At 39.3% G+C, this 27968-nt stretch overlaps 1 protein-coding gene across 1 annotated transcript in view; it reads right to left on the reverse strand.

The window, feature by feature from the left end:
- The window catches only part of PRTG (protogenin), a 78001-nt gene that overhangs the window by 12873 nt on the left and 37160 nt on the right, over positions 1–27968 (reverse strand). The window contains 3 exon segments of the mRNA XM_027881466.1: positions 23792–23980; positions 24777–25082; positions 26023–26187. Coding sequence (XP_027737267.1) covers positions 23792–23980; positions 24777–25082; positions 26023–26187 — 660 coding nt within the window.

The following is a 27968-nucleotide window of genomic DNA, read 5'->3' on the forward strand; positions in this document are numbered from 1 at the left end:
GGGTAGCCACACTGCAGTTTGCTGCTTCTCTTGGTTCTGTTAATGATGCGCTGGCCTTGATCCAAGTGGAAAATCGCTACAGAGCAATGAGTTAGAAAGGGGCCTGGAACTTTGTGTAAGTGGAGATGAGGTGTGAGGTACAACAGGTGGCTCGGAGTGCAGCCCACCAGGATGGCTGCTCTGCTGACTGCTCCCTCACAAGTGTGTTTGCAACCAATCCCTCCCATAGAACCATGACCTGCAAGAGGGCAGTGTTTGCTATGAGTTCATATGAGCTCCTGGGGGTTGAGCTAAACTGCACCCCAGCCCCAACACAGCTATCGGGACATTCTCCTCTTCTACTGACATGGACCTATTTCTTTCTATTAAGATTTTCAGAAGGTTCAGACATTATATAAATGTGCTGATCTTGTTTATTTCTTTTTTCCTTGCCCTAAATTACCACAGTATTATCCCTTCTCAAAATAAGCTCTTCTTGTTCTCATTTTAGCTGAGATTTGACATGGCCTCTCATGAAATAAACAGGAACACAAATCCTTGATATTTCTTCGCCAGAAATAGGACTGTTGTTTCCATCAGACCAGTGGCTCCCTCTGCAGTCACTGCACCAGCAACACCATCAGAACAACTCGATCTGATGTTTCTGGAAAGGTGGCAGTTTCCTAATAATGCCTTCTCTAAAATCTCTTTATTCTGAATTAGAAAATCTTTTTCTGCTGTAGTTACCAGCATCAGCTGTAAATGAGATATCATTAGGTAGAGTTTACATTTCTGTGTTTACTTTTGAAAGACTATGTTGCCAAAATCTAAATATAGCTGTAAAAAAAGGAGCTCTTAAATTTGGATCAAAGTCTTTTCCTGACGTATTTGACATTAATGGTAGAATAGGCAAGAGGAGCCCATTCCCAGTTTTTTGAATAGATTTTAACATCACAAGCAGAAAATGTAAATAACAAAATATGTAAAAAAAAAGAAAAGTGTTTTTTTTAAACTTAAGTAAAATTCTCATTTTCTTTGAAGGTTTTTTCACTTCACAATAGCACTTTAACAACTGATGACATCAGTTGTTCCTCGATAACAAATTACAGTCAGAGAAAAGAAGGAGATGGACACAAACACACAGAATAATCAAATGTGACAGAAGAAAATACGGAATTTCAATATTCAAAATTCAGAAAGATAGTAAGATGTTATTACATAAATAATCGCAATCTCTTAAAAATTTCCAAAAAAAAAAGGTGCATTTAAAAACACTGAGGCCAACTAAAAAGATAAATGTTAAAAATATTTCAAAAGTCCCAAGTGATTTGAATACACAAAAATTAAGTTACAGTGAGTTGTTTAGGAATATTACAGCATATATCTCAGAAATGCAGAAATATATATATTCCCAGGCCTCTTAATCTGTGGAAGGAATAAATATATTAGAGTGCAACTGAAATATTCAAAAACAAAGACAGGATTTAAAAGAAGAAGTCATCGAGACATCTTTAACATCTTACTGGGATTATGCTTTGGAGGTTGTTATTAAAAAAATGACTTTTCCCAGCCATTCTTATAAAACACTTGAGCTCGAGTACTATTCAGCAGGCCCTTCAAAAGATCCCACAGAAGCAGGAGGCTTCCAGCTGGCCGAGTGTGGCTGCCTCTCCCTCCCTTCACAAGTTCCCGGCGCAGACCCCCGCTGCATTTCCGCAGGACACAGGATGACAGACACCACAATCCATCATCCTGCCCAGCACCTTCAAAAACCCTGCGCCCTTTGAAAGTGCTCACCCAGAACTGATCATCTTCACTGGGAAATGAAGGATAGCTAAGGTCTAGTGCCCTGCTGAGCTGAATGAGGAGCCTGTGAGGTCTGTTTATCCTCACTGCATTTTTTTTTTTTTTAAACTGAATTCCTCATTAACACTTGATTGAGGAGAAAAGGAAGAATAATGGGATGTGGAAGAAAGGCAACAAAAAAAAAATATCTAACTCCCACAAAAAAAATTCAAATATCTTTGAGAAAAATACGTTTTTAAAATCTTACTTTTAAAGTATCCTTAACACTTGACATGTAGAAGCAGCAGAGTGTTGAATACCATTTCTCTCTCCTGCTCTTGTATAACACAAGAGGTTTCAAAGACAATTATCTTTATATAGAAAAACCTGTTTAAAAATGAAGTCCCTCAATTAGTCCCTACCATCTGAAAAACACTGTTATTTCCACTTCAGGATATCATGGTTCAATCGGTACCAAGACTAGTTCAAGCCAAAAACAATGTCCAAATTTTTCAGCTGCCACACACTACCGCTTCTATGCCTGAAAACCCATCTGCTGGTTCCTGCAATTGAAGTAGCAGACAGAGGGAGGGCTGTGTTATGGACTGGCCCAGGGAAGCCTAAATGTTAAAGGCATCTAAAAAGAAGAAAAGAATTTAAAGAAATGGACGAGAAACCTGCCTCACAGATTACGTGCATAACATGAGCAAAGAGCAATTCAAAGTAGCCACTGAGATGCCTTTCCATGTTGATCAGAGTTTTCTCGTATGTCAAACACAATAATCCAAGATCTGCCACAGGTCTGTCTCAGTTCCAACAGATACTTGCTCACTATTTGTTTTATGAAGTGTTGGAAAATATATTTTCTCTCAAGTAGCCTCTGCTTAGGATATTTTTTAAAATTTTTAAGTTTCATTGACAGGCTTATGATATGATTCACTCCTCAGAGGCAATCCCAGTACACACCTGGCATAAACACTTTCATCTCACAGTTCATCAGCTGGATCAAACATTCAAAGCCAGGCACATCCGTAGAGAGAAAACAAACTTCAGGAGCTTTCTTATCTTTAACCAGCAAAGGTATCTTGAATAGCTTACATATAAATCACTGATAAAAGATTGGGGATAGCATGGCCACCTGGGAGTTGACAGTCTCAAATTTAGTGTATACCGTCCACCCACAGGAGGTTTGGAGGCTCAGGAAACAGGGAAGTGAGCACTGAGGCCATCAGGAGTGCTCAGAACAGACCCAGGAGTAACACATCTTTCCACAGATCACTACTATTCAGAAGCAATTTGGGTGCAGTGATTGATTAAACCCATTAACACATAAATTCAGTGCAAGTAAAAAAAAAAACTTGTATCAAGATTTCATCTCTGCATTTACAAAATTTCTCTGAATAACTGGTAACACTGAATAGTTCTTCAAATTGCCAGCATTTGTGTAAGTGGTTGAAGGCTTATTCAGAGACCTAAGATGAAGAAGAACAATTCTGTAGCCTATTTATTAATCAGCTGGGTGATTTTTTTTCAGGTAATCTGTTTCTATTTAATATAATTTGGTTTTTTTAGAGCGTTGGTATTCGATTGTTTTAAAACTGTTACAGCATCTACAGGGTTTTAATAGGCATTTTTATTGTTATTACTTAAATTGGCTGGTGGAAAGGACACAGAACTTGCACTGTTTGTATAAATCAAGGGGCTGGCACTGATGTAGATAGAAACACGCTAGAGCTAATTCATAAATGTTATTACATGAATGCCTCAAGCACACAGAGATTGTCTTAAAAGACATTATAGGCTGGATGTGATAAGTTGGAGTAGCTTCACAGAGTGCAATGGATCTGTTTCACACACCCTTTTAATGTAACCAAAATCTGCCAGTATTAAGAACACAAGAATAACAGTTTCACCAGAGGCACAAACTTCACCTGTGGTGAAAATATTCCTATAAAGTAAGAGGAGGAAAAAGCTAAGTATGTCTTACATTTATTAATTTCAAATTATCAAAATAGATACTGTCCTCAAAGTCACTGTTTGGCAATTTATATCGGATCAGCCTCATTTTCCTGTGGCAGTTTTTATAGGAAGGTCACCGCTCCACAATGATACTCCTCTGGATCCCCATATCCTGTCATTCACTCTCCATAAAAATTTGCAGTGAGTCCTGCAGATCCAACCCTGATAGGTTTTTCAGCAGAGAAACACTTGGGGGAGCCTTCTCTTTGTTTTGTGAGTTGGAGTTGCTTCTGTACCTCAAAGTAAAACTGGCAAAGTTAAATACTTCAAATACGAGCAAAAAAATTAGGTTGAACTATAATTCAAAGCACGGATTGTAACTTGGAAAAACATTAAATGTTACAGTAGCTGAAGCTCCAGAAGAGGTTGGGTTTACTTGTATTACTATATCCCTGAGATATAATCTTAAACATTATGTTTAGCTTCTCAAGAAGCAGACAGGAAGCTCAGAGCAGTTACAGACTCTTCAAGAAAAATACTGCAGTGCACTCAGATGTTCCAACCCCAGTTTTGTGACAAGTCATTTCATTTCCCAGCATGGGAGGGAGAACCACAGAGGGAGAACTCATCTGTCTGGATGTGGGAAATGCAGAAATATCACCAAGAATTGAGACTTGACTTATTGGCAAGTCTATTGCTCTACACTTCATTGGAACATCCACATTTTATTGCACCAGCTCAAAATCATTCAGTATCCTTTACTACTGCCATCAGCCTTGCTTCTACGTAAATCTTTCATTTCTTTTTCAGGGAGGGGAGAACTTGCTGCTAGAGAGCAGCTGTCAGTCAGAAATACTCATATTCAGAATTTTCACATTTCCTTTCCCAAAACTGAAGATTTTAATATGTTCAAGTGATGCATATTTATTAGTTAAACATGGATTAAACATTTAGAGCTTCGTTTTAATTTTCTAAAATATTGAAACAAATACACAAAAACATATAAAACAATCTGACATTGTTCCTGACCCTTACAGGCCTCTGAAATACATCCAGTGAAAACCCAGGTTCTGCTGGGGTGACTGCTGTAGCAGCTACCACTATTTGGGGGAATGGCAGGGAAATTAGAAAAAATGGTTCTCTTTTCTGAAGCCATTTCCCTGGTGATAAAAGTGACAAGGGGAGAAGGAGGAAATCTCTCCAGCCACTGCAGGTTAGTTCCATCTGGTAGAGTTATACCTCATGGTTGCCAGGTGGTGTCCTCATGCACTTCCAGTGGGCACAGCTGGGAAAACTAGAGGCATCAAAGATTAAATGCCTGTATTCACAATTAAACAACTAAAACCAGAAACATGCTTGTAATCACTTTGCAGCTGGTGAAGTACTTTATCATGCAACAACCTCACTCTTAAATTACCAAGATTGCACAGACCAAGCTTTCAGAAAAAGTTACTGAGAATACAGTCACTTCCACATTCACAGTGGAACAAAAATTCCGCTCTCAATATTCTATAACATAATTAAAACCCTCTAAGACTAAAGCAGCATGACACTAACAACAGAGCCAATGAAAAATCTCAATTCACCCTCCCTTCTCAAAAGAACACAGAGAAATGAAAACGTCCTGATTACATTTTAACACTATATTCAAATCAGTTTTCTGCAAAAGACCAAAGTGTCTTTATCCCATTCAGATACTGATAATTTGTCTTCATACCATTCTTCCGTTACAGGTAAATTTATAGCATTAAAGATAAGTATAAAACCTCTAACAGCAAGTTCCATGACCACACTGTACACAGGAGACACCCCCTGGGTCACTGTTCATTCAGCTGAAGCTTCCACTGAATTCAAAATGAAGAGTCCTGAATCAAAAGTGTTACAAAGTGCTTGCCTCTATCAACACCGCCAAAATTTTGGCTTTCTGGCAAATGCTTCAGAGAAAGCATCTGTTTACAGGCTACTTAGCCAAGGTTACAAGAGAGTGTAACATTGCAACCCCTAAAAGCCCCGTCATTGTTTCTTTCAGCTGCTGCATGTTTGTGAAGCTCTGAAGGCCTTGAAAGGAGCCAGAGCAGAGCCAACAGGTCAGGGCTAGATAAAATTAAGAAAGAATCCGAGGTCAGACCATGAAAGAACTTTTTTTTTTTTCCACCCCTCCAGAACAGTGAGTCCACCTCCAGCAGCCTTTCATTCAGTCCTGATAAGACGAGACAGCACTACACAATCTGGATTTCAGACATTTTAAGTCCTCTTTGGGGAGAAGAAAAGATAAGGAAGCTGAAAGAAAACGGGCATTTTACTATCATTTACTGTTGGAACATACTTTCATACCTGTTCCAAACAATCCCTATTCTCAGCAACTTAGAAGAAAAATATTGATAGAAATTAAAGTACTGGGGGTTTTGTTCTTGTTTCTAAAAGGACTGGGATTGCATTGAATTTCTAGAGTAAAAACAAACAAACGAACAAACAAACAGAAAAGTTCAGTGTCTTTATGTTTTGAGCCAAGTTCAGTGACTAGAAACCTAGAAATAACTTCTTAAGGTACAGGCAGTATGGCAATTTTAATGGCTGAGGAAGGTGATAAGAAAATTTTTTCAGTTTTGTTCTAGGTTACATACAAAATTTAAAATAACACTTTTTTCCTTTCAGTTGAAGTTATCAAAACCACAGTACATTCAGAAGGCTGAAGAAATGGTTGTTCTAAGGACAAAACTTCTGTGCCCAAATGTCCATTTTTAATTTAATCCTTTGTGCTGCTGGATTTTTTTGTGTAACCCACAGGTCCATTGTTGGGTAGTGGTCCGGCTGGATAGCTCATTGGTCTGGTTTGCCAGGGTGACTGTGCTGCCCCCAAGCCCATCCCTTCAACACAATAAACTCCAGATAATTATTCAAAGAAGAGGCCAGCAGCATGGGCTGCTCTGACATCGGGTCACGGCCTTTGACATCGAATCTGGGGCTAGCCGAAGTCTGCTCCAAGCAACAGAGGTCCAGGGGAATTATTAAGGGGGAAGGGTGGGAAAGGAAGAGCACTGAGAAATACTATCCTTAAAAATGTACTTTTGAAGCAAAGTAATGTAAATACAGCAGAAACTTATTAGGAAAATAAGCAAATACATTTCAAACACACCAGAGGAAAGGGACAGAGAGAAGCGCATCCAGCCAAACAGTAACAAAGCTGGGAAGCAGAAGGATGGTACAGATTCAGGTCTGTTCCTCTCAAAAACAGGTATTCCCTCTCAGATTTTCAGTACTGGATTTTACTTCTCTTTTCTAAAGAATGCCCTTTTACTTTGCTTGAGTACATACGATTAATTAAATAAACAGAGTTTAACAAGCTTGTTCTATTACTGCTTTTTAAATCTTGTTGAGCCTCTAGATATGCAATTTCTAAACATTATTACTAGCTTCAAGTAATAGTATTTAATTTCTTTTATTTTTACAGGAGTTGGAATTTCAACCAATCACACATTTTAAATAACATCCTTTTAATATCAGACTGAAATAGTTTGAGCGCTTACAAATGGCCAGCATTTTACATCTCATGGTTTCTTTTTTTAATTTGAAAGTAACTTTAAACAGTTAGATGGAACAAAGACTGTCTGTGATACTCATGTTTTCCTTTGCAAACCAAATAACCGAAGTAGAAACTAAGCAATTTGTTCTTTGTATAACATTGTAAAAGTTTATTTTGGTAGAAACTAGAACATACGACTTGTGTGAATTGATCCAGCTAAACAGTCTGGCTTTCCACGGCTTTGGATGGCTCTGGCTTATTTGTCTAAATCTGAAAAGGGTCTGTATCCCTTTTGTAGCTTTGCTCTATCCCCTTAGAGGGCCCCATGACAAACAACACCTCACACCCCCTTGCAGTAAAAACATCACCTCTCCTACTGCCCACCATCAGCAATAGCAGCTTCATACAGAAAAAAGTGCAGGGGGAGGGCTGGAGGGGCAGGATGAATTCCCAGCACATGGCATTTTGGCCTTTTGGAAAATGCCTTTTGGAGCCGAAGGAAAGGAGAAATATCTAAATGTCTCTAATCTTTTTAAAATAAGCGAAGCAGATGTCAAGGATTTTAAGTTCGCTCGATTTCCTCACGGGCACCGAACGTTCCCCCTCTGCCTGTAAGGTCTGCCATCAGTCCCCACGTTTCTCATGTGTTTCAGAGAATTGTTAAATTACACAAGCAAAAAGCTCCCTTCCAATATTATTGTACCAATGCTCTCTAAACCAGCAGACACCCTTATGTTAACTAGCCTGGCTCACCGTTTTCAAAGTGAGCCCTCAAAAGCTAACTTGAAAGCAATACCAGAGGCCTGGACAAACACCTAATTTTGATCTTTTGTGCTCGTCTTTTCTTCTGAGAGACCTTTTCTTTTGTTGCTGCCCAGTGGAAAGCACACAGCTCATTGGTCCTGCTTTGAAAGATGAGAGCACTGCCCCTCAGTCCACCCCTCCGAGCACAATCACTTTAATGGAATTATGTAGAGAGGCCATCTCTGGAAGAAGAAAGGGAGGGTGAGGGGGGGAGGGAAAGAGTGTCCGAAGGAGCCAGCAGAGCCATAATTACCCCAGTTACTAACAGAGATATGTCCACTGAGAATTCATGCAGTGGTCCACATAGGATGTGCCACCCATACAACAGGTTCCCTTACATAGAGGAACCGAGCCACGCACGAGTGACACAAACCAGTGAATCAAACATTACAGCAGTGGGTCAGGAAAAAAGAAAAGAAAATCCCACACACAATGCTGCTACAAACACGCCTCAAAACAGGAGTGTGCTATAAAAAGGTTCTTTCCCATAAGATGCAAGAGACTGAAAGGATGATCTCCCCAGCGGAGACAAACATTTCTGGGTTGCAGACTGGAGGAAAGTTTAGACAATCTGCTTGACTTTCATGCTAAGAAGAATGCTTCCAGAAAATGCATCTAAACACAGTGCTGTAAGCACTCTACCAAACTGGGTTTAACATCTGTTTAGGTACCAAGCTCTATCATACAGTCAAGTAGGCATTGACTGCCTGACATCCAGCATCACCTTACAAACAACACATTTGTACACAATGACAAAGGCAATCTGTTCACAGCGCCCAAACTTTCCCCTCAAGCTATGATATAAATTTTCTTTCAGAACCAACATTTTCTGCTGGTCTGTCATGGACTCCCCATGCCATTTTGACCCTTTTGTGCAGCAAAATGAAAACACTATCTATCATTACTTGCACCACAGCAACTTTGTAGGAGGTGCACAGTTTCATTGCAAAAACATCTGTGGTCTGGTGACTCAGATCTCAAGCTTTAGGAGTTGTGCTGTTCCAAGCATGACTGCAAGATGCAAAAGTTTCAGGCAGGGCAATTAACAACCAGTCTGGCTCTTTCCTCCTTAAGAGGGCAACAAGGAACTGAACTAAAACGCACTCAACTTGCTAGATATAAAACAAGTCAGTCATGACAGGAAAACAAACAGAATACAAGCAAGTGGAAACCACCACTATATTTTTCTTAACGCTAATATTGGCTGCATGGACTATATCCAGCTGCAGCTGTAATTAGGGCCCAAACTTCACTGGGATGTTCTGTTATTGCAGGTGTCAAGGGCCACGTCTGCTCCCACTCCCACAGCGTTCCCTGGTATTTGCTGGACACAGGTAGTGGAGCTGCATGACCAGATGGACAGACACCTATCCACGCCCTGTGTCCACACACAGCTGAGTGAGTGCAGAAATACTGTTCTACAGGCTCCTTGAAGATGTAAATAAAGCAACCACTTAATGAAGCTCAAAATTTTAGCACTCATTTGTGGAGCACTGGGTAGACGGGCAAGTTAACCCACACAGCTGACAAATTTTATAGTGAAAATGCTAACCTAACCCATTTGTCATAGGCTGCCAGCTAGTCTGATACATGTACTGCTTCCAATATGACAACTCTCATACTTCATTTCCTGAAGTTAAATTCAGGTGCTTAAAAAAAAAAAACCAAACCAAACCAAACCAACAACAACAACAAAAATAAACCTTAAAAAAAAAACACCTGGCATCAAGCTTCCTTTGTACATTACTTTTAATGTAAAGTACTAATTGAAAATCTATCACACAATGCTAAACATTTTCCAAATACATTAATAAACCAGGAATCAGGGAAGACATTTAATAGTACTAGTAAAGAGTTCCCCTCAAACGCCCTAGCTCAGCAGGCAATTTCACCTGAAGTGTGATGGCATAAGGACACAGGTCCCTGTTCCCTCAGCCATGAAAGGCACTGCAGTGTCTCTCTCCAGACATGAATGTCTGCTACTTTTCCCTCACTATCTTCTTAGAAGCCTCATTCCCTACATTCTCTCTGACTAGTTGCATATCTTTGACATTTAGCAAGGGTATTAATTTTAATTACATTTAGATTATGCCGAACCACCCTCCTAATGATTTGGCACAGCAGTGTTATTCTTAGTCTTTACATTTTCATACAGCATATTCCAAACTTCTAAAACATGCCCTGAAGAACATTTCCATCTGTAATGATAATAAAAGTATCCAGGACCCTTGGCTCTGATAGTCACCACTGTTATATTCAATGGCACACTGTCACGAGCGATTCATAATGATTTTTGTGGCATGAATTTGCACAGAAAAATTTATTAAAAGGACACAGTAAGTGACCAGGCAATGAAGCCTGATACACTACATACTTATGCTCCTTCTTGAATGCTTTCAGTATACTTAAGTTTAGTGAAAATACCCAACTAGAAGGCCAGGAGAATCTGCTTCTCTGTAAAAAGAAATCATCATAACTTTTCATCTCCACACTGATTCCTCCCAGGCCCATCTTGTGTTCATCTCTTTCCATGCCAAGACTTTGCTCTTCTGAGACAATTTATTAGGAGGATTACTCAGTCCATATTAGTGGCAGCAGCTGTGCAAGTTGTTGTTGTTTTTAGTTAAATAGATGTTAATGGTTTATTTGAAGACTATTTAATTAAGACCAAATTTCTGAAACAGTATTCTTGAAAGCACCATAGACAAATCTTCCAGGTGGTATAAAAGGAGTCAACATGCGCAATCTGAATTTGGACCTAATGTTGGTCAGGAGCTCAAATTCTTTATACAGAGTAATTTTCTGAACTGTGGCCTGAGTACCCTTCTACACAGATGTAGTTTAATGTCCACACAAAGAAGCATCTAAACAAGAGTAGCCTGAAGGATTTCAGGCTTCCTGAAACTTCTAAAAATCTTTTGCTCTTCTGGCTGACAATACAGCACCTACTATTTATTTTATACAAAGTTGTGTTTTATAAAGACAAAAGTGTGTCTTTCCCCCTCTCAGAAATGGATTACAACATTACGTGTTTTTAGTGTAGATATTATTTGCTACAGGTAAAAACTATGGTGCTTTAAAGGATGCCCAGAATAACAATAACAACAAGGAAAGAAAGAAAACACAACTTTGCAGAAACTGAAAGAGAATTTTACTGATTGGTCCCTTTCTTCAAGAATGCTGGTTTTATATGTGTAAAGTATTTTCCACATCTATATACATGTGAATTTGGTGTAAATTTTTCCTTTAATATGTTTTTCTTTAACTTTTTTTTTTAATAAACAAAATCACTTCTCATAGTAAGCAATGCTACTGTTGTCCAAGTGTTTGACCACAGACAAGTTGTAATTTCAGTCTTTTGCCTTACCTACTGTATTTTTTGAACAGTTTAGTGAGGAACAAGAATTGAATCCATGTCAAACATTGTGTTAACAAACTGAAAGGTAGAGGGTAAGAGGCTAGGAGACTACTCATAATCAAGGTTATTTTTGTTAACTTTCCTAATGCATTCAAGATAAATCCAAGCTATGTCACTATCTTGATTTAAAAAGGAGAACAAAATTATCTTGATGTAATTCCTCTGCATATCAAGTTTATACAACACTTAGAAAATGGAAAGCAGTCTGACTGATTGCTTAAGTAAAATAAACACACTGCTACTTAACTCTTAGCTAGCTATCTTCCTTTGTACAATTAAAAGGGTTCCCCGTCATTAATTCAGCTTTACAAATGCTGAGTTGAGCCTGCAGTTTGATGAGCATTTTAAAGCAGCATTAGCCAACGCTGCTGCTGACAGAAGCCAGCCTGCCTCCCCTCAGCCCCAGCCACAGCCTTGTTCCACCTTCCCACCGTGTCCCTGTGCTCCCACACAACTGTCAGGAGCGTGCAAGCACAGAGGAGCAGCACAAATTAGCAGGGACAGGCACACAAGGATTGTGGGGTGTTTTCTTCCAGAAATGCCAGCTTTTGCTACTTCACTGTGCTCAGAGTAGAACTTTGATGAATTCTGAGTGCTGAGCAACATCCCAAGGCAACAGAGTGAGCCCCTGGCCAGCTGGTCGGGACACAACACAGCCACCAGGAGTCTGCTGGTCAAACTGTGAACCTCAAACTCACCCTCACAAAAACTCCAGTGATCAAAAAGCTGTGTTATGAATTTATTAATAAAAGACGTTTCCCTCAAGGGGGAGCTGTTATCTAATAGACTGAACACAAAGCTGGAAATCTGGACATTTACAGCTCAGTTCTGTCCCTGATTTCAGAGATATATCACACGGGTTAAACCACCAGTACTTGAGCAGCTCCATGAAAATGACCCTTCTTTTCCCTGTGTTTCCAGTCTGTAAGACAGGACAGCGAATACTCTTCACCTGTGAAACCCCCAGGAACGCTTATGAAGTGCTGGAAGAACACAGCACGTGTTCTTAGCACAGACAGATGAACACACGTGTGTTATTAGCAGAAAAGCAGAGATACAAGTAACTGCCTAAAGTGGATTTTTGCCACGTGCTCCAGGCAGTGTTTCAGCTGCCCTGCACAAGGGCACAAGAGACAACACAGGCTTGGGGGTCTCACTGGGAGACTCCTCCTGGCTCCAACATGAGGGATAACCCTTCAGAGGCAGATCTTCCAACAGGGAGGCTCGAGGAAAAGAGGGAGGTGTAAGCACCACTGGGTCAATTGGAGTACCCTGGACTTGTGCCCACACTCTGAGTCGTACTAAGCAATTCACTTTTCTGTCCTACAACCTGACTGCGCTTTGGTGCTTTTCTTCAGGTATTTTATCAGGTAGACTGGAAGCATGATCTGGCTGTCATTTCTGAAGGAGAGGGATGACTATCACTGCCCATATGACAGTGACACTCAATCACAGCCCATGCGTGCATCTACTCTGCTTGGATAACATACAATGACTTCACACATCCAAAGCCACCTCTGGGAAAAGTTTTCCAGCACAAATAACTGAGTGCTACAGATAGAGGTCTTCTAAGGCAAGTGATCGTCACCAAGGCAACAAGGGCTGATGAGAAACTAAAGACAAAGTAGATAAAGGCAGGTGTGAGAAGCAGTAAGAAGGAAGCCAAGACATGAAGAAAGGAAAAAGGGTAAGTTAGTCTAACACTAGCAATTATCATGAAAATAAAAATTATTACAAAAACTAACATAGTTAGAGGTACGACTGTGATGGAGAAGTGCTGGACTATGCCAAGACAAGGAGGATCAAGAAGATGTCCCAGCAGTGTCTATACACACATGCAAATATAGACACACAGATACAGAGCTAAGCAACAGGCTGTGAGCACATCCCTCCCTGCTTCTAAAACAGACAAAGGAGAAAGTGAGTAAATGATGGATAAATGGACACAAGGCACAGCAGTGCAACACCTACCCATCTGCCTCTCTTCCCCCACATATGCCATCCTACCTACTACTTCAAAATACTTCCCGTTCAATTGCCTTTAAAAAAAATCCCTGGGGGCTGATACACAGACCACATTTTCAACAGGTATTTGCACACAAAAGCTTATGTTTCCTCCCCTCTCTGAGAATACAAATGTGTCAGTTGGACAAAAAGCCACAGCACACACAACTGGATGCCATGAGAGGCAGAAAACCCAAGTCTTTAACTGATGTACCAAATGTACCAAACAGGATCAAGAATGTATTTCCCTGTCCCAGCTTCTACAAGAACTATTTGCAATAGCAAATAGTTTATTTTTATAATGATAACCATCTTGAGAAGGGATACAATATTCAACTATGATAATGGTAAAAACACTGTGAAAGTGAGTATAAATGTCGAAATACACTTTTTATGCAAATATTTTTTCCTAGTAAGCCTTTTTCCCAGATGGAAAAAGAAGTCACATTTGGAAGAGAAGTTTTACAGCAAGAGCAGCTTCTTCCAACACAAGATTGTTTCTTTCCCCACTTCCTGCATCCCCCCCTTCATTTGCCACAGAATTGACTCCAGGCAGCCTGAAAAAAACAAACACGGGCTTTATCACAATTGCATCTTTTCCCAAAATTGAAAAATGCTTCTGTTAGCAATAATGCCTTCATGGCAAATATACAACCGAGGTGTTGCTGAAGGCAGAAAACCTACCAGAAAACGTGTTGGTTTAGCTTTAGAAGTGCATTTACTTATCACTAACACAGAAACTGCAAACATCCCCCTCATTTTACCTTTCCCATACAACTACCACTGGTAACATGACTCAAAAAAAGTTAACGAAAGAAACTGCAGGATAAATTAAATTAACATTTTGATCACAACATCTGGATTGTTGTTTAACAACGGAAGAAAATAATAAATAAAAAGAAAAAGGGGGGGAAAAAAATAAAAAATGTAACTAGCCCTGTACAGCAAATGTTTTCTTCTGTCCACTCTGAAGCCTCTTTCATGTGCTAATGGTGGCATTTTTTTAAACTCTTCCCCTTTGACTTACTCAGACCTTTAAGGACCTCACACATCTAATGGTTCCTCACATTCACCAAGAACAATCAAGAGAGGTCTGGGGGTTGACATGCAGTATGATTAATGGACAATGTTGATTTAATTTCCTATAACAGGAGTTTTCTCTAAGCTTTCTCCAAGGAGCAGTTTCTTTGCAATCCAGGACTTAAGTATTTTACTAATGAAGTCCAGTAAATAGCAAATTAAATAATGCTGTCTCCCAGAGACAAATCCTCTCATTTCAGGAAGGAAAAAAAATAAATCAACCACCATATCTAAAGATCTGTTTAAATCTACAAAAGGTTGAATAGCAGGAATGTACTTAGTTGTTCAGTTTTCTGTGGTTTTTTGTTTTTTTGTTTGTTTGTTTTTGTCTGGTTTGCTTTATTTTGTTGTTTTGCTTAAGAAACTTTAGTAGTTATCTGGTAATTCCTGCCATTGCTATCTGCTTGCTCGTTTTTAGCTTTAAAAAAGGGGGACCCATTTAACAATTTCCAGTTCCAAGAAATTAGTCTTTATTTATTGGTCACTTTTACTTTACAGCTATCAAAATGTATACTATTACATATTCATTGTAATACTTAGAAACATTTCAAAAGCAACTCAGAGATTTTTTATTAAAGTAATTTACTAAGGAGTGATCAATATGTCCTTTTCATGAAGCAAATTTTAACCTTCAGCTCCAGCAAAGGAACAATGGAACACTATTTGCATACATCCTAACTGTTACTCAATCAACATGACACAATTTCCCAACTGAATTCCCACACAGGTTTAGCTCTAGATGGTGGAATTTCTACCCTGAGAACACAGAGCAGCAGAGAGATTTCCTGCAAGATTCTAATCGCTTTCCCACCACTGAAAAGTTTACCTTCAAACAGTCTGAAGACACAACATATTTTGCTTTACTATAGGCTGGCAAGTTATCTTGCCAGAGTGCAAAAAATCTCCCCCTCCTACTCGGAAGGCTTTGCAGCAGCACCCCTGATTCCTGTTCTTCAAGTTGTGACACAATTAGTCTGATATCCCGAGAGAGACAAATGCATCCAACCCAGCTATGGGGAGAGCTGACAAAGAGACAGAAAGTCTCAAAAATAGGCAACAACCCTCCACACTACTGGAGGGGGCCAATGGAATATAATCTGTCCTGTTGCCTTAGCAAAGCCTGTAATGTTACATCAGTACTTTTAACATGGCCACAAGGTATTGTCCCATGAAACAATGGCACTTCCCTCATCCTGACAGCTCACACTATCTCTTTAGAGAGTCGGGCTTAACTGGTCTTAGCACTCGGTTTTGGTTTTTTGAAGTACAGTACATTCAATCTTTATTCTGTACTTGAGCATCTTCTCCTTCATTGTGTCCTTCCCCTTTAAAGGGCCACTAGCTTGGGAAGTTAAAATGAATTACTGCAAAAGTCAAGGCATGTTTAGATGAGGATGTCAGGACTATTTTCCCAGATAAATGGCTCCAAACTGGAACAGTTCAGTGGGCATGTTCAAGGTTACACAAAAATCTATTAGGCAATCCTTCCGACACAATCTACCTGTTTCTGAAAGATCTTAACTAAGAGAACAAGAATGCACCTTTCTGACCCAAGATTAAGTGCTTATCATGTTGACAAATTAATAATTTTCCACGAGTTTTAGAGCCATTCCATGACTGCAGTTAATTCAAAGAAAGCCTAGAGATTCCTCTTGGTGTCTGTCTCATATAACATTTTAATCAGCACCAAAACCAGTTCTGCAGCTAATGCAGATGTTACAGATGTCAGTATTCCAGCACCTACTGAAATTGATTACTGGCTAAATTGGTAACCCATCGAGAGGCTTGATGGCATCACTTAAAAATGACAAATACATTAAACATTAATTAAAGTTTTCCATTACAAATGCACTGTATGAAAATAACGTTTACTTTCAAAAACAAAAATGCAGGCAGAAGTAACTGTGATGTGAAACTTTAATGCAATCAGAAAACATACACGACAAGGTAACCTTTTTAAGAACAATAATTCAGGTGAAAATACGTAATTACGATACACATCTGCAATATTGCACAATGCAGGACAAATAATAGCAGAACTACACAGGAAGGAAGGCACTGCAGCTTTTTACAGATGTGGCACTTGAACTGCACAAAAACTATGCAGCATTAGCTGCTGACAGTTAACTGGCTGCTCCCCAGCAAATCTGCTCAGAACAAGCTGATATTTATCTAGGATTCCCACTCAGTCGTGTGCAAGAGTGCTTAACTAAAGCTGAGCCCAAGACACAGTTGTTGTAATGGATGCCACGCCAATAAACTCCAACAAAGGGCCACAAAGTTCAACCCCAGCTTCAGTTTTGCTCAGTAAAAATTCAATTTACAACCCGAGTGAATCAATTTTTCACCTAAACAGAGCAGTGCAGTTTTTTTCTTCCATAAGGGAGGCATGAACCAAGTGGGTGAGTTCTGTGAATCTGTGTCTGGTCACCTCATGTCAGCAGCTTTGTGCTGTGTAACCTCCTGACATTCCCAGTGCACCCCAGCTGCACATGGACCAACAAGTACACGACCAGCAACACTGCACAAAACAGAGGTTTGATGCCTTCCCTGACTCTGCCACTCAGCCTAGTTCCTGCACAAGCAAGAACAGTAAATCTCAACCTAAAAGGAGTTCTCTGCTACAGGCAGACCTAGAGAAATGACTAGCACTGACATACACTGGAAACAAAACACAGTGCATTTACAGTTTATAAATCCCAACGAAACAGAAAATGCAGTTTGATCTCTATTTACACTTACAACCTGTAAAATGCATTATGGTTCCTTTCATAAAAGAGGTTAAATCCTATCAAAGCAGCATTTGCTTTGATATTTTGCCGGTTAAAAAACTTAGAGTAATAAAGTCCCTTCCACTCTCTCTTTTAATCTGTGATCTACCTTTCAAAACCTGGAAGAAAAAAAAATGATATGCAGATATGCCACATCTGCATTTGGAAGACAGACTCATTTAGAGTGGTGACAGGTCTGCCTTTCATGATTATGAAGCAAGGAATGTGTGTCTCTTGTTTATCGACGTGCAGCAGAACCCCACTATCAGAGTGGGACTAGGCAAGGGCTCGGGTTTGTTCACTACAAATATACATTATCTGTCATGTCTGCAAAAGAGAAAGAGGTCACAGTTAGGGGAGGAAGAGGCTGATTTCAAACATGCCCAGTTTACTTCTAGGGCTTTTGGTTTCATTACTGTGCAGTCCGAGCCATTCCTCCTCCCCTCTCTCTGCAAATCCCTTATGTTTTAGCTGATAAGCAGTAGTAGCAAGCCTGTTACACACAATCAGGAGAATTGACAGATAAGAGGTTTAGTTTAAGGATGTAATCAGCGTGAGTAAACACTAGACTGACCCAGCTGTAAACAGTGGAAATAAATGATAATATTTGTCCTGGTCACCTACTGAGCTATTAGACACTTTCCACTATGAAGCAATGTAAATATAATGACTACAGTATATATAGCAGACAGTGCTATCATCTGGTTTTCTAAGCAACAAAGCTGAGCTTTTAGTTGATCTTTATTAAGAACTAAAGTAATTTCTAATTATTTTTTTTTAACAGAGCTGTCTCCAGCAGAGCATTCCATTAACCCTGAATGTCTGATATGATATAAAATACCTCAAGCAAAAAAAGCAAAAAGCATTTGAGAACAGCTAACAATCAAATTAAAAAAAAAAAAAAAAAAAGGAATGTTCCTCAAGAAAGACCTGTGTTTCTTTCACATCATTTCATGAAACTGTAGGAATGCCTTGCTCCTTGAATTTGTATGGGAATCACAAGCTAAATTTCAATAGTAACTTATAACAAAAAAGCAGTTTCAACTCCCCCCACCTCCAATTCTGAGTATCCCAGAATTCTCCAATTCAAGTATGTAAGACTACATTTTGACATCAACAAAACACAAAATAAATCTGAAAGTATACCCTAGCTATCAGAAATAACTACATCAACACATTAAATGCTCTTACAATGTTCCTTCTCTACTCAGTAATACAGCATTTGCAGTTCTTAATAAGAAAGATATCATCAGAGCTGTCCAAGATGACATTAAGTTTTTAAAACTTACATTTTTCCAGTACATTCACTTGCAATATGATACAAATGAAACCACTATGTACTATCTGACCATCATATCAACTGCTTTATGAAAACTGATAAGCACTTTTACAGAATCATTACCAGAGGCGCTTGGGTGACACACATCAGGCAGTTTAATTGGAGGAATTCTTTGCATTGACTCTTCTTACACACCCTTATTTAATTTCTATAGACTACAGAATGACCTTGTCATCTTTGCTGCCCCGGAGTAAAGCTTAGCTACAGTCATGGTTGTAACGTGATATAAATAGATCCAGGGGAAATGAAACAACTGAAGGCCAAGTCTCTGGGGGAATCCTAAGTGTTGTAGGTAGTTGGCTAATTCTTCAGCAGAAGCCCCCTTTCCAAAGGAGAATTTCGTGCAGGGTCACAAAATGTGCCTTTGTGTCATTTAGATCTTGAAAAATTCTTCCCTTGGAAATTTTGTCCAAGTCAAGGAGGGCAGAGAAACACATTTCGCTTTATTTCTCCTCCCTGCAACTGGAAAGAGGTAGGACACAGAGGAGCCTTCAGGCAGAGAAGTTTCTCCTGAGTAAGGCCAAACTTTTTGGAGCAAATGACACAAACCAGTCTGACAGAATCTAATTATTTTTACAAAAGCACTAGACTGGGGACAGGGTAATGTAAAACTGCAGTACCAGGAGAAGCAGCACAGGGTTATGATGCAGCTCATGTTAAACAGCTTAGATGACCCCATCAGCAGAGAAGAAGCTTTCCCAGAGAGAAAACCTGTGGTGCCTCCAAGCCTCTCAGGAATCACCAAGGAATTTATTAATTTAATTATTTATTTTAAGCAGATACACTCCAATCGCTTGGTAGCTTCTCCCATCCCCCTGCAGCCCCAAGCTCTGGGGAGCCAGCAGCGCTCCTGGGGAGCCAGCAGCGCTCCTGGGGAGCCAGCAGCGCTCCTGGGGGCTGCAGCTCCCAGCACAGGACACTCCACTCACACACAGGCTCTTCTGGGGATGGGCTTTCTCCAGGGAAAGGAGGAGATTCGTGTGCTCCTGATGCTCAAGGCATTTTCACCAAAGCCAACAGACCAGTTTTTCCATCCCCTGAGGTGTCTGTGTGAAAATGGTTATTTGCTGCGATATCATCACAACAGAGACAAAAGAGCACCTCCAGTGTGTGTACACATCTCTGCCACTGCCCCCTGCCCTCAGGGCTTCCTGTGCATTTAGAGAGACCCTACGTTTGCCTTGCCATCAGAGAGCAACTTTCTGCAATCCTCACTGTCACTTCATCCCTGGAGGTGGGACAGCTCCAGACAGCAACTGTGGGAGAAGGAATGGTAGGTAGAAGGAATTCTTGCTTCCCTCCCTCCCTCCAAGCACAGAAGGCTTGGAGGCTAACGGCAGGGACGTGTTGCAATCCCCCATCACCACTGGCATTCATTTAATTAATTGCCAGCACGATAAGAACTGAAAAGTGAAGTTCAGAAAGGGGAACTTCCAAGCAGCTTGAAGAACAGCGTTCTTGTGTTACAGCATCAGAATTGATCGCACTTGCTTCAGTTTGATAACCAAGAAGTTGAATTTGATGTTATCCTCCCAGATAAACTTCAAATGGGTTCTCGTGAGTCACTGCCCTTCTTGTACAGGCTCCAACTTCCTACCAGTCATACAGCTGCAAATACAGTGAGCCCTGACAAGCAAACAGCCCACTTAGCACAGTAGTGAGCACCATGGAGCCACAGATGCGACTGCACATAGAATACTCTTTAAAAAAACAATCTGAACACATTTAAAGGGGGTGACGAGCTTCTCTGGACACTCTCTTCATTTTAACTTTGAAGTTGTGCCAATTCCCCCCGTGTTGCACAGCTAGAAGGTTCCCCATCAAACTCTTCCACCAGCAAAACTTACTTCAACTTCTGAACACAGTTATTCTGAACCATTACAGAAACAGAACCTGTACCAGGAGACTCATCAAATCTCACAGTGAAAGACTTTCTGTAAGGAAAAAATTTCTAGACTAGGAGGAAGCAAAGAAAGAATTAAAAATAGAGGCAAAAATGCATGGTATGCACCCAAGGGTCTGCTCCTGTGGCAAATTCAAGTAATAATGGAATTTTACACTGGACTAGGAAATGGCCTGCCACTGAAAAATAAATGCCAAGACCTTTAACACAAACAAATGTCTATGTGAAACTGTGGATATTTATTTTGAGAATGGCAGCTCTGACTCTGATCAGATCATTTAATTCTATTTACGTGGTGACTATCATACTAAATAATCCCCTTTAAAAATACACAGAAGCAACTGGGTAAGACCTACCCTGGAGTAAGAGAGGTCAATTCTCACAGAAAACAAGGTAGGAACCAACAAGAGACTAAAATATGCAGCATAACATTCATATTGCTACTTTTCATGTTCAATCATTGTAATCTATTTCACACTAGCACTGATGATTCTGCTTTACCTGTCATAATTATCCTTCCATCAAGAGTCCTGTAGTCATTTGCAATCATTTACAGTACTTATATCAATGCTATCAACAATCAAGGCAATCAACAGTGCTTATAATAACAATGCTAATATTCTCTTTGATTACAGAATATTATGGATTCTCACTTTGTGATGCACTTAAATGGCCACAAAGTGAACTGTCTTATTTAAACACACAGATTTTGCACAACTGGCATTTGTACCAATGTCTGCAGAAAGTTCCATGGACTGATGTATTGACATGCTCCAAGTGTCACTAGAAGTCTATTTGCAGTTTATTAACTATGCAAAAGAACAGAGTAATGTAGAGCAGCCTTAGGTCATAATTAAGTAAGAGAGAAAGAGAGAGTGTTTGGAAGCCACATAAATTCACTGGCAGCAGATAATGCATGAGCAACTGCTCCATCTTAGCCACTGGGAAGCACCCAGGACTATTAGTGCATTCTTCCAAATTAGGAATAACCTTTCCTTTTGACTATGTTATCCAACATATATGAAACCAAAAATCTTCAAACACACCTTTCCCCTTCAAGTTTCACACTTGCAGTATCCTACTAAATCCTGTAGCCCATAATGAAGACATTTATTTTAAAGAGGCTGTCAATAAATCAGTAGTTTAGTGTCCTCAGGAGAGGCAAATGGATAACAGAACATTAGTCCTTGAAGCCTCTGCCCAGTTCACGAAGGATCAGTTTACCACAGCTACAAAACCCAGTGCATGGCTTGCCTTGTTTTATCTCAAATTCTAGCGGGTAGGACCACTTCCTAATAACTAATAATTTTTACATGCATGTATAAATGTCCTAGTCCAAATTATTTAGATTATTGACATAAAATTTTAAAAGTGTAAATCAGTCCCTTTTAAATGTGTGGATATTGCTACAGTCTTCATGGGTTTCTATGTTGCAAACAATTCTACCTGTTACATTCTCCACATGTGCAGCTGCCAGAGGCAGAAGAAGGTTGGCTGTGTACTGTTTTCTAAGAAATAATTTAGCATGCACAAGTATTTCAAACAGGCAGCTTGGCAATGGGCAAACACAGCAGCCAGAGGCACTACTACCATGAGAACTTTGTTCACTATGTGAACTTTCCAAGTTTCAGCATATTTAATCATCTTAGCACTGAAAAATCATGACCTAATCAAATTTCCTGTGTTGAGTCTCTTGTAGCTGTAGCAATGAGTGCCTTTTACTGCAAACAAAAATAAGAAAACAGCAAAGTAACTTCCATATGAAAACTTCCCATATTTGATATACACTTCAAATAACTCAATACATCCCATTAAAAAGAAAAAAATTACTACTACTAAAGTTATTAATATAAGTTATATCACTTCAGTGGACCTAACCTACAGCAGCACAAATTATGTAGGTGCAAAGAATATAAATTATGGCAATCAGATTATATGTTTTGACCACCATATTTAGATATTGAGAATTATGATAAAGAATTAATACTCAACACATCATGTGCACCCTGACTGAATAGTTAACTCAAGCATATGAATTCTTCCTTCTTGCAATTCAGTTAACTGTGTGTTAACTGATCATATGAAAGTTGTAATTTGCCAAACTCACTTTTCTTTCACTTTCTCCTGTCTACATGGAAAGAAAAAACAGTAAAAACACATAGATAATATACATTTGAACCTAATTTTGTAAAATAGTATTTTAATCTGAGGAAGATTAGTGTAGTGAGAAAATCCATATGATGTAGATCACAGTCAATAAATTTGTGTGTGTCTGAAATTACTGCTTTGTAATTCCATAGAGAGAAGAGGAAAAAATTTATTCATTTCTGTCCTAGGACACACAGACACCACATCCTTTTAACCCAATGATGCTCTTTTGTCTCAGCTCTGTTAAACAGTCAGCCACTGCCAGATGCTCTGGACAGAAATGGTCACAGATGGTCAGTTGTCCAGTTAACAGACCAGAATGCTCTCCTCAAATCTTCCCTAAAATAGTATCTCAACTGTATTCAGCAGATGAGAATATCTGAGCATGGTCAAGAGGCCATTTGACCTAGTTAAGACTGCAGGTCAATTTTGATAATTTAGTCAAGATTAATTCTCCACAATACCCCTAAGTAAACTATCTCAACAGTCAGGTGATCAATGGAAAGACTCCAGTGGGATTCGGCAAGTTCTGTGCCCTAATCTTTGTGCTCAGTCCTGCAAATATTTACTGGTACTCCTTAAAATTATTAACAGAATAATAACATGCACAAGGGCTACTTGCTACCGTGGTAAACAAGCAGTGCTCGTTGTGCAGGATAGTTGTGACAGAGGCTACAAATAAGAAATAAGCTAGAAATACCAGAGAAAAATCTTCAGTGTTTTGAATTCATCTTCCACTGTTCCTAAATCAGGCATAAATATAAAAAGGCTGAAAAAAACTGCATATTAAAAAGACATGCCATTTACTACCAGTATTTACTAACTGTATCTTGTGATAAGCAGCTGGGGGTTCTTTTTCCAAATTACACAAGATTTACAAGATCTGGTTATCTCAGTGTTGTGCAAGGCACATTTTGCGAGAGGATTATTCCCTCAGCAGTCCAACTCCAGCTTGCAAAGCTTATTGCTGGGAAAATAGATGGCCAAATCAACTTTGCTGCCCTGTAGGTCTAGTGATTCAAGCTCTGTATGATGTCGCTGTCTCCCAAAACAGATGAGAAATATTGTATATACTCACCTAAACCACTGACAGTGTATTCAAGATCACTGGCATCCAACAGAATGGGCCCGTTCTCCTGCTGCCCCTCTTCCTTGTAATACAGCTTGTACCCCTGCACAGCTGCAGTGTCCTCAGAGTCCTGCTGCCACTGCACTGAAATGGTTGTGCAGTTCATGGGCTCCAAACGCAGCTCGGGAGACTTTGGTGCTGGTTTTAGAGAAATATTATATAGTAGTCTTATATTCTAGAAATAACTATTTTTCATGCAAAAATCTGGATTCCCATAAGTCCTAAGTTCCCTCGCAACTTTGATTCTAACTCATGTGTGTATTCACCTAATTATTTCTTTCTTATGATGTCTGGCTCCCTATAACCTAAACTAACAAATTAATTTAGGATAAAACAGAATACTAACAGCTTTTAATTCCACATCTTAATAAATAAATACATTTATAAGGTATTTTTAAAGAAGAATAAAAACACTCCAAGGATAGTTACAAAATTACCTCCTGTTTTAAAGTGAGACAGAGCAAATGTGAACTCAAATCTTCGTATTTTTCAAGCTATTCATGCAAAGTTGAATGCTCTTCTGCATGACATTATTAAATAATGATGTAATCCAAAGCTCAATTTTAACAACTCAAATCAGAGTTGACTTCAAATATCAAGTCAATTTGCATATTCAAAACATTTGTGCATTTTGTTTATAATACAGACTTACATGCATCAACTCAGACCCTTAAAGAACCTGTACACACTGCTAATGTGCAGTGTCCCACTTGGCAGAAATGTATTTTACACTGAACAAAAAGGAAGTTTCAGTTCATGTTCGTGAGCTGATCAAACGTTTTAGCTTGTAGACTCATTTTCTTCTGTTCTATATAATTTGAAATTAAAAAAAAAAAAAAGAAAAAACAAAGGGGAAAAAAAAAAAAGAACAAACCTCACCCAACAACAACCCCAAAAGCCATTGGTGCTCAGTGCAAAGTATGTGGAGAGTTACCTTTCACACTTGTAGCTTTGGGAGTTCGGTGCGAAGTCCACAAAGATGCCTCTCCCCAGCCAATCCTTGTTGCAGCAGTGATACGGACCAAGTACACACTGTCAGGCTTCAGGCCTTCAAGGAGATACTCATCTGCAGTCCCTGGAAGCTCTAGGACCTGGATTTTGGTCTCCGTGCTGAGGCGGAAGGACAGACGGTACAGGACGACCTGACCTCTCCTGTATTTTGCAGGAATTGGCAGCCAAGATATGAGAATATCTGTGGGACTCCTGCTTGTCAAACTGATTTCAGGAGCTCTCAAGGGAACTGAAAAGGGAAAGAAAGCTTTTGAGCTCAGGGAAAAAAAAAGATGGAATATTCTCATCTGTCACCTTGGCCTATGCTGAGGTGCCAGTACTGTAAGAGTAAATAAGCCTAAGCAAGCTTTTTTCTGTAAGGCCCTCAACATTTTCTTCTCTTATTGCTGCCAGCAGTAATCAGCACCTTAGTGGTCTGAAAACTGCCTCTCAAGGTCAGCTGCAGCAGCTCAAACTGAGTCAGGACAGCAACCCGTACTGTCGCAGACTCAGTGCATGTTTTCTTCCACCAACCATGTAATGAGAGTTGTAACTCCTGACAAAGAGACAGGCAGACAACTGGAACTGGCAATGTTCCACACTGCCAAAGCTTAACCCTGTCAGAATTTATTAATCAGTTCTAATGCACTATACTAAACAGTTTGTTGTTGCCATGATGTTCAGATTAATTAAATCCCTGCAAAGAAATAAGTAGGGTCTTCTATGACATTCCAATTCTACTAAAAAGCACATAGACACAAAAAAAACAAACCAAAAGGTTTGGAGGGGTTTTAGTTATAGTAAATTTATATTTCAAATTTTCCTACAACATCTGCAAAAAAATGCAGTGGGTGTGCAGTTTGATCCACGTTTCAGTCATAGATACTAAATCCTAGGTTACTGTCAAATTCTCAACATCACGAGAGTTCCTAGAGATCTAGAATAGTCATTAACATGATTTAATGAAATGTCTTTCAAGAAAGAAAAAGACTCTGTGTAATATACACTGTTGCCCTGTCAGAGGGTTATTTTACTCTCGTTCCTTTCATTAGTTGGCTGGTTTGCACAGTGTGTATGCAGAAGTTGCACTGGTATCAATGGAAATTTGAGATCCTCAAGAACTGTTAGAGCCGGATTTCACATTTCCATTCAGTACAAATAAAAATGTTCACCCAAATAATTTGTCTTACCATCTTCAAGGGTGTGCTGAGTCACATGATCTGACATCTGACTGGCTCCCAGAGGCATATAAGCTACAATATAGAAGGTGTAGTTGCTGGCTGGTTCTAAGTCATCAATTATGTAATGGGTTGTATCATTTCCAATGACCACTTGGTACTCCTCATTATTTAAACCTGGCATAAAACAAGGGGTAGACAATCAAAAATTCCTGAAAATCCTCAAACATCACAGTATCTTGGCTTTCAGATCTTACAAAGTAAATGTCACTTTCTTCCCCAGCCTACCTTTATGTTTTCAGCCCTACTAAGTAAAAGCTCTCTCATGCTCAGGAGTAACTGTGCCTTGCTGTGGTGCAGGTTATGGTGTTTCAGGCTTTTCCTGAATAATGGATGCTGAACGCAACTCTAAACCCTATTTAGAATTAGTCACAACAAACTGTGCCCCATGTACAGTAACACAACAAGCTCTAATAGCCTTAGCATTCATACCGAGCTTCTAAATCTATTTGTTTAGAATCAGGGAGTTTTTTTCAAAACCTATTTACAAAGCCTTTCTATAGCACACTGTGAGGAACGTGAAGGCTTCGCTCCATCAAAAACCAAACAAACAACCCCCTCCCCAAAAGAAACAAGCAGAAAGAATTTATTCAGCAAAAGGATCTCGTTTTATCCCTGAGATTTCTATGTACGTTTGATTGACACGGGTTTTTTCCTTTAATTTGGAGAAAGGCCAGTAAGAACAGACCAGAATGAGCTTCAAAAATGTTTGGCTCCTTAGCAAGTTGTTACAAAAGAAAGAAGAAAAAAAAAAAAAGGAAAAAAATTGTCAGCAATTCACATTAAAATATGCATAGCAATGCAGGCAGCAGTCCTTGTCTTTGTTGGGCTTTATCCCATAGAGGAGGGCTATGAAGTGGACCAAGTGTGGTGAAAGCTGCTGTGTTAACGAACAATTCACACCAAGTGCATGTCACCTTAATCAAAACTCTGTAAGAGCCAGCTCCTCCTCTTCACCACTGAATTTATAAACAAAACGAAAGGCAAATTCCACCATTAAGTTTTCCCACATTTATGAATTAACTTGATAGCATTTTAATTAGACAAGATTACGAGCATCTCACAACAGACTAGTTAATGGCTTGTTAATTAGGAATTGCAAGGCACGATTTCTGACCTGCTAAACAAGATCCTTGAGCTCAAATTAAAAGGACTTGTTCTCTCATTGAATGGATTGCTAGGCCTCATGCAGAGGCCCTAATGAAACAGCCATAATAGAGAACAAGGCTTGCCTTCCACCACAATCAGTGTTCCCTTTGTGCCTTTTCTAAATCACTAACAAGGAATTAACACACTCCAACATGCACGCTCATCAGACCCTTATTCTTCTTGCTACTATGACCCCGATTTGAATGTAAAATATTCTGCTAAAAGAAACAAAAAACAAAAACACAAAACCCACACCTGTTAGTTTCTTCAACTAACTTGATTAAAACACTAACTTTTTTTTTTTGGTAATAGGGAAGAGGACATGAACTTGTTTTTACAGTGAAACATCAGAATATTCAGGTTGTGAAATTTAATGATGAGTGATGGTATCTTTTGTAATCAAAGCACCTACCACATTGTGAAGTCTACAAAAAAACCCACAAAACTGCATATCATTCATGCATTACCCATTTTTGCCTTCTGTTTAAAAGTTTATGGAATTATAAAGCATCAGTACAACTTAGGAGACTTAGCAAGCACTGTTTTCCTTTAGCAATATTATGTTTTCACTCACACTTTCAAATAAGGTTCCTAACTAAAACAAGAAGTCAATACATGAACATAAATGTGTAAGGAAAAAAATTACACGAGATGCTTTGAGCAAGATAAAATCTAGTTACGTCAGACATCTCTGATACTGTTTTTAACCTTTATTAGGGTCAGAAACAGGGTGTGAGAGTGGAATGGGG

This window comes from Empidonax traillii, unplaced genomic scaffold, assembly GCF_003031625.1.
Source record: "Empidonax traillii isolate 1590-97213 ecotype Southwest subspecies unplaced genomic scaffold, ASM303162v1 scaffold90:size2128546, whole genome shotgun sequence".
In the NCBI taxonomy this organism is placed as follows: Eukaryota; Metazoa; Chordata; class Aves; order Passeriformes; family Tyrannidae; genus Empidonax; species Empidonax traillii.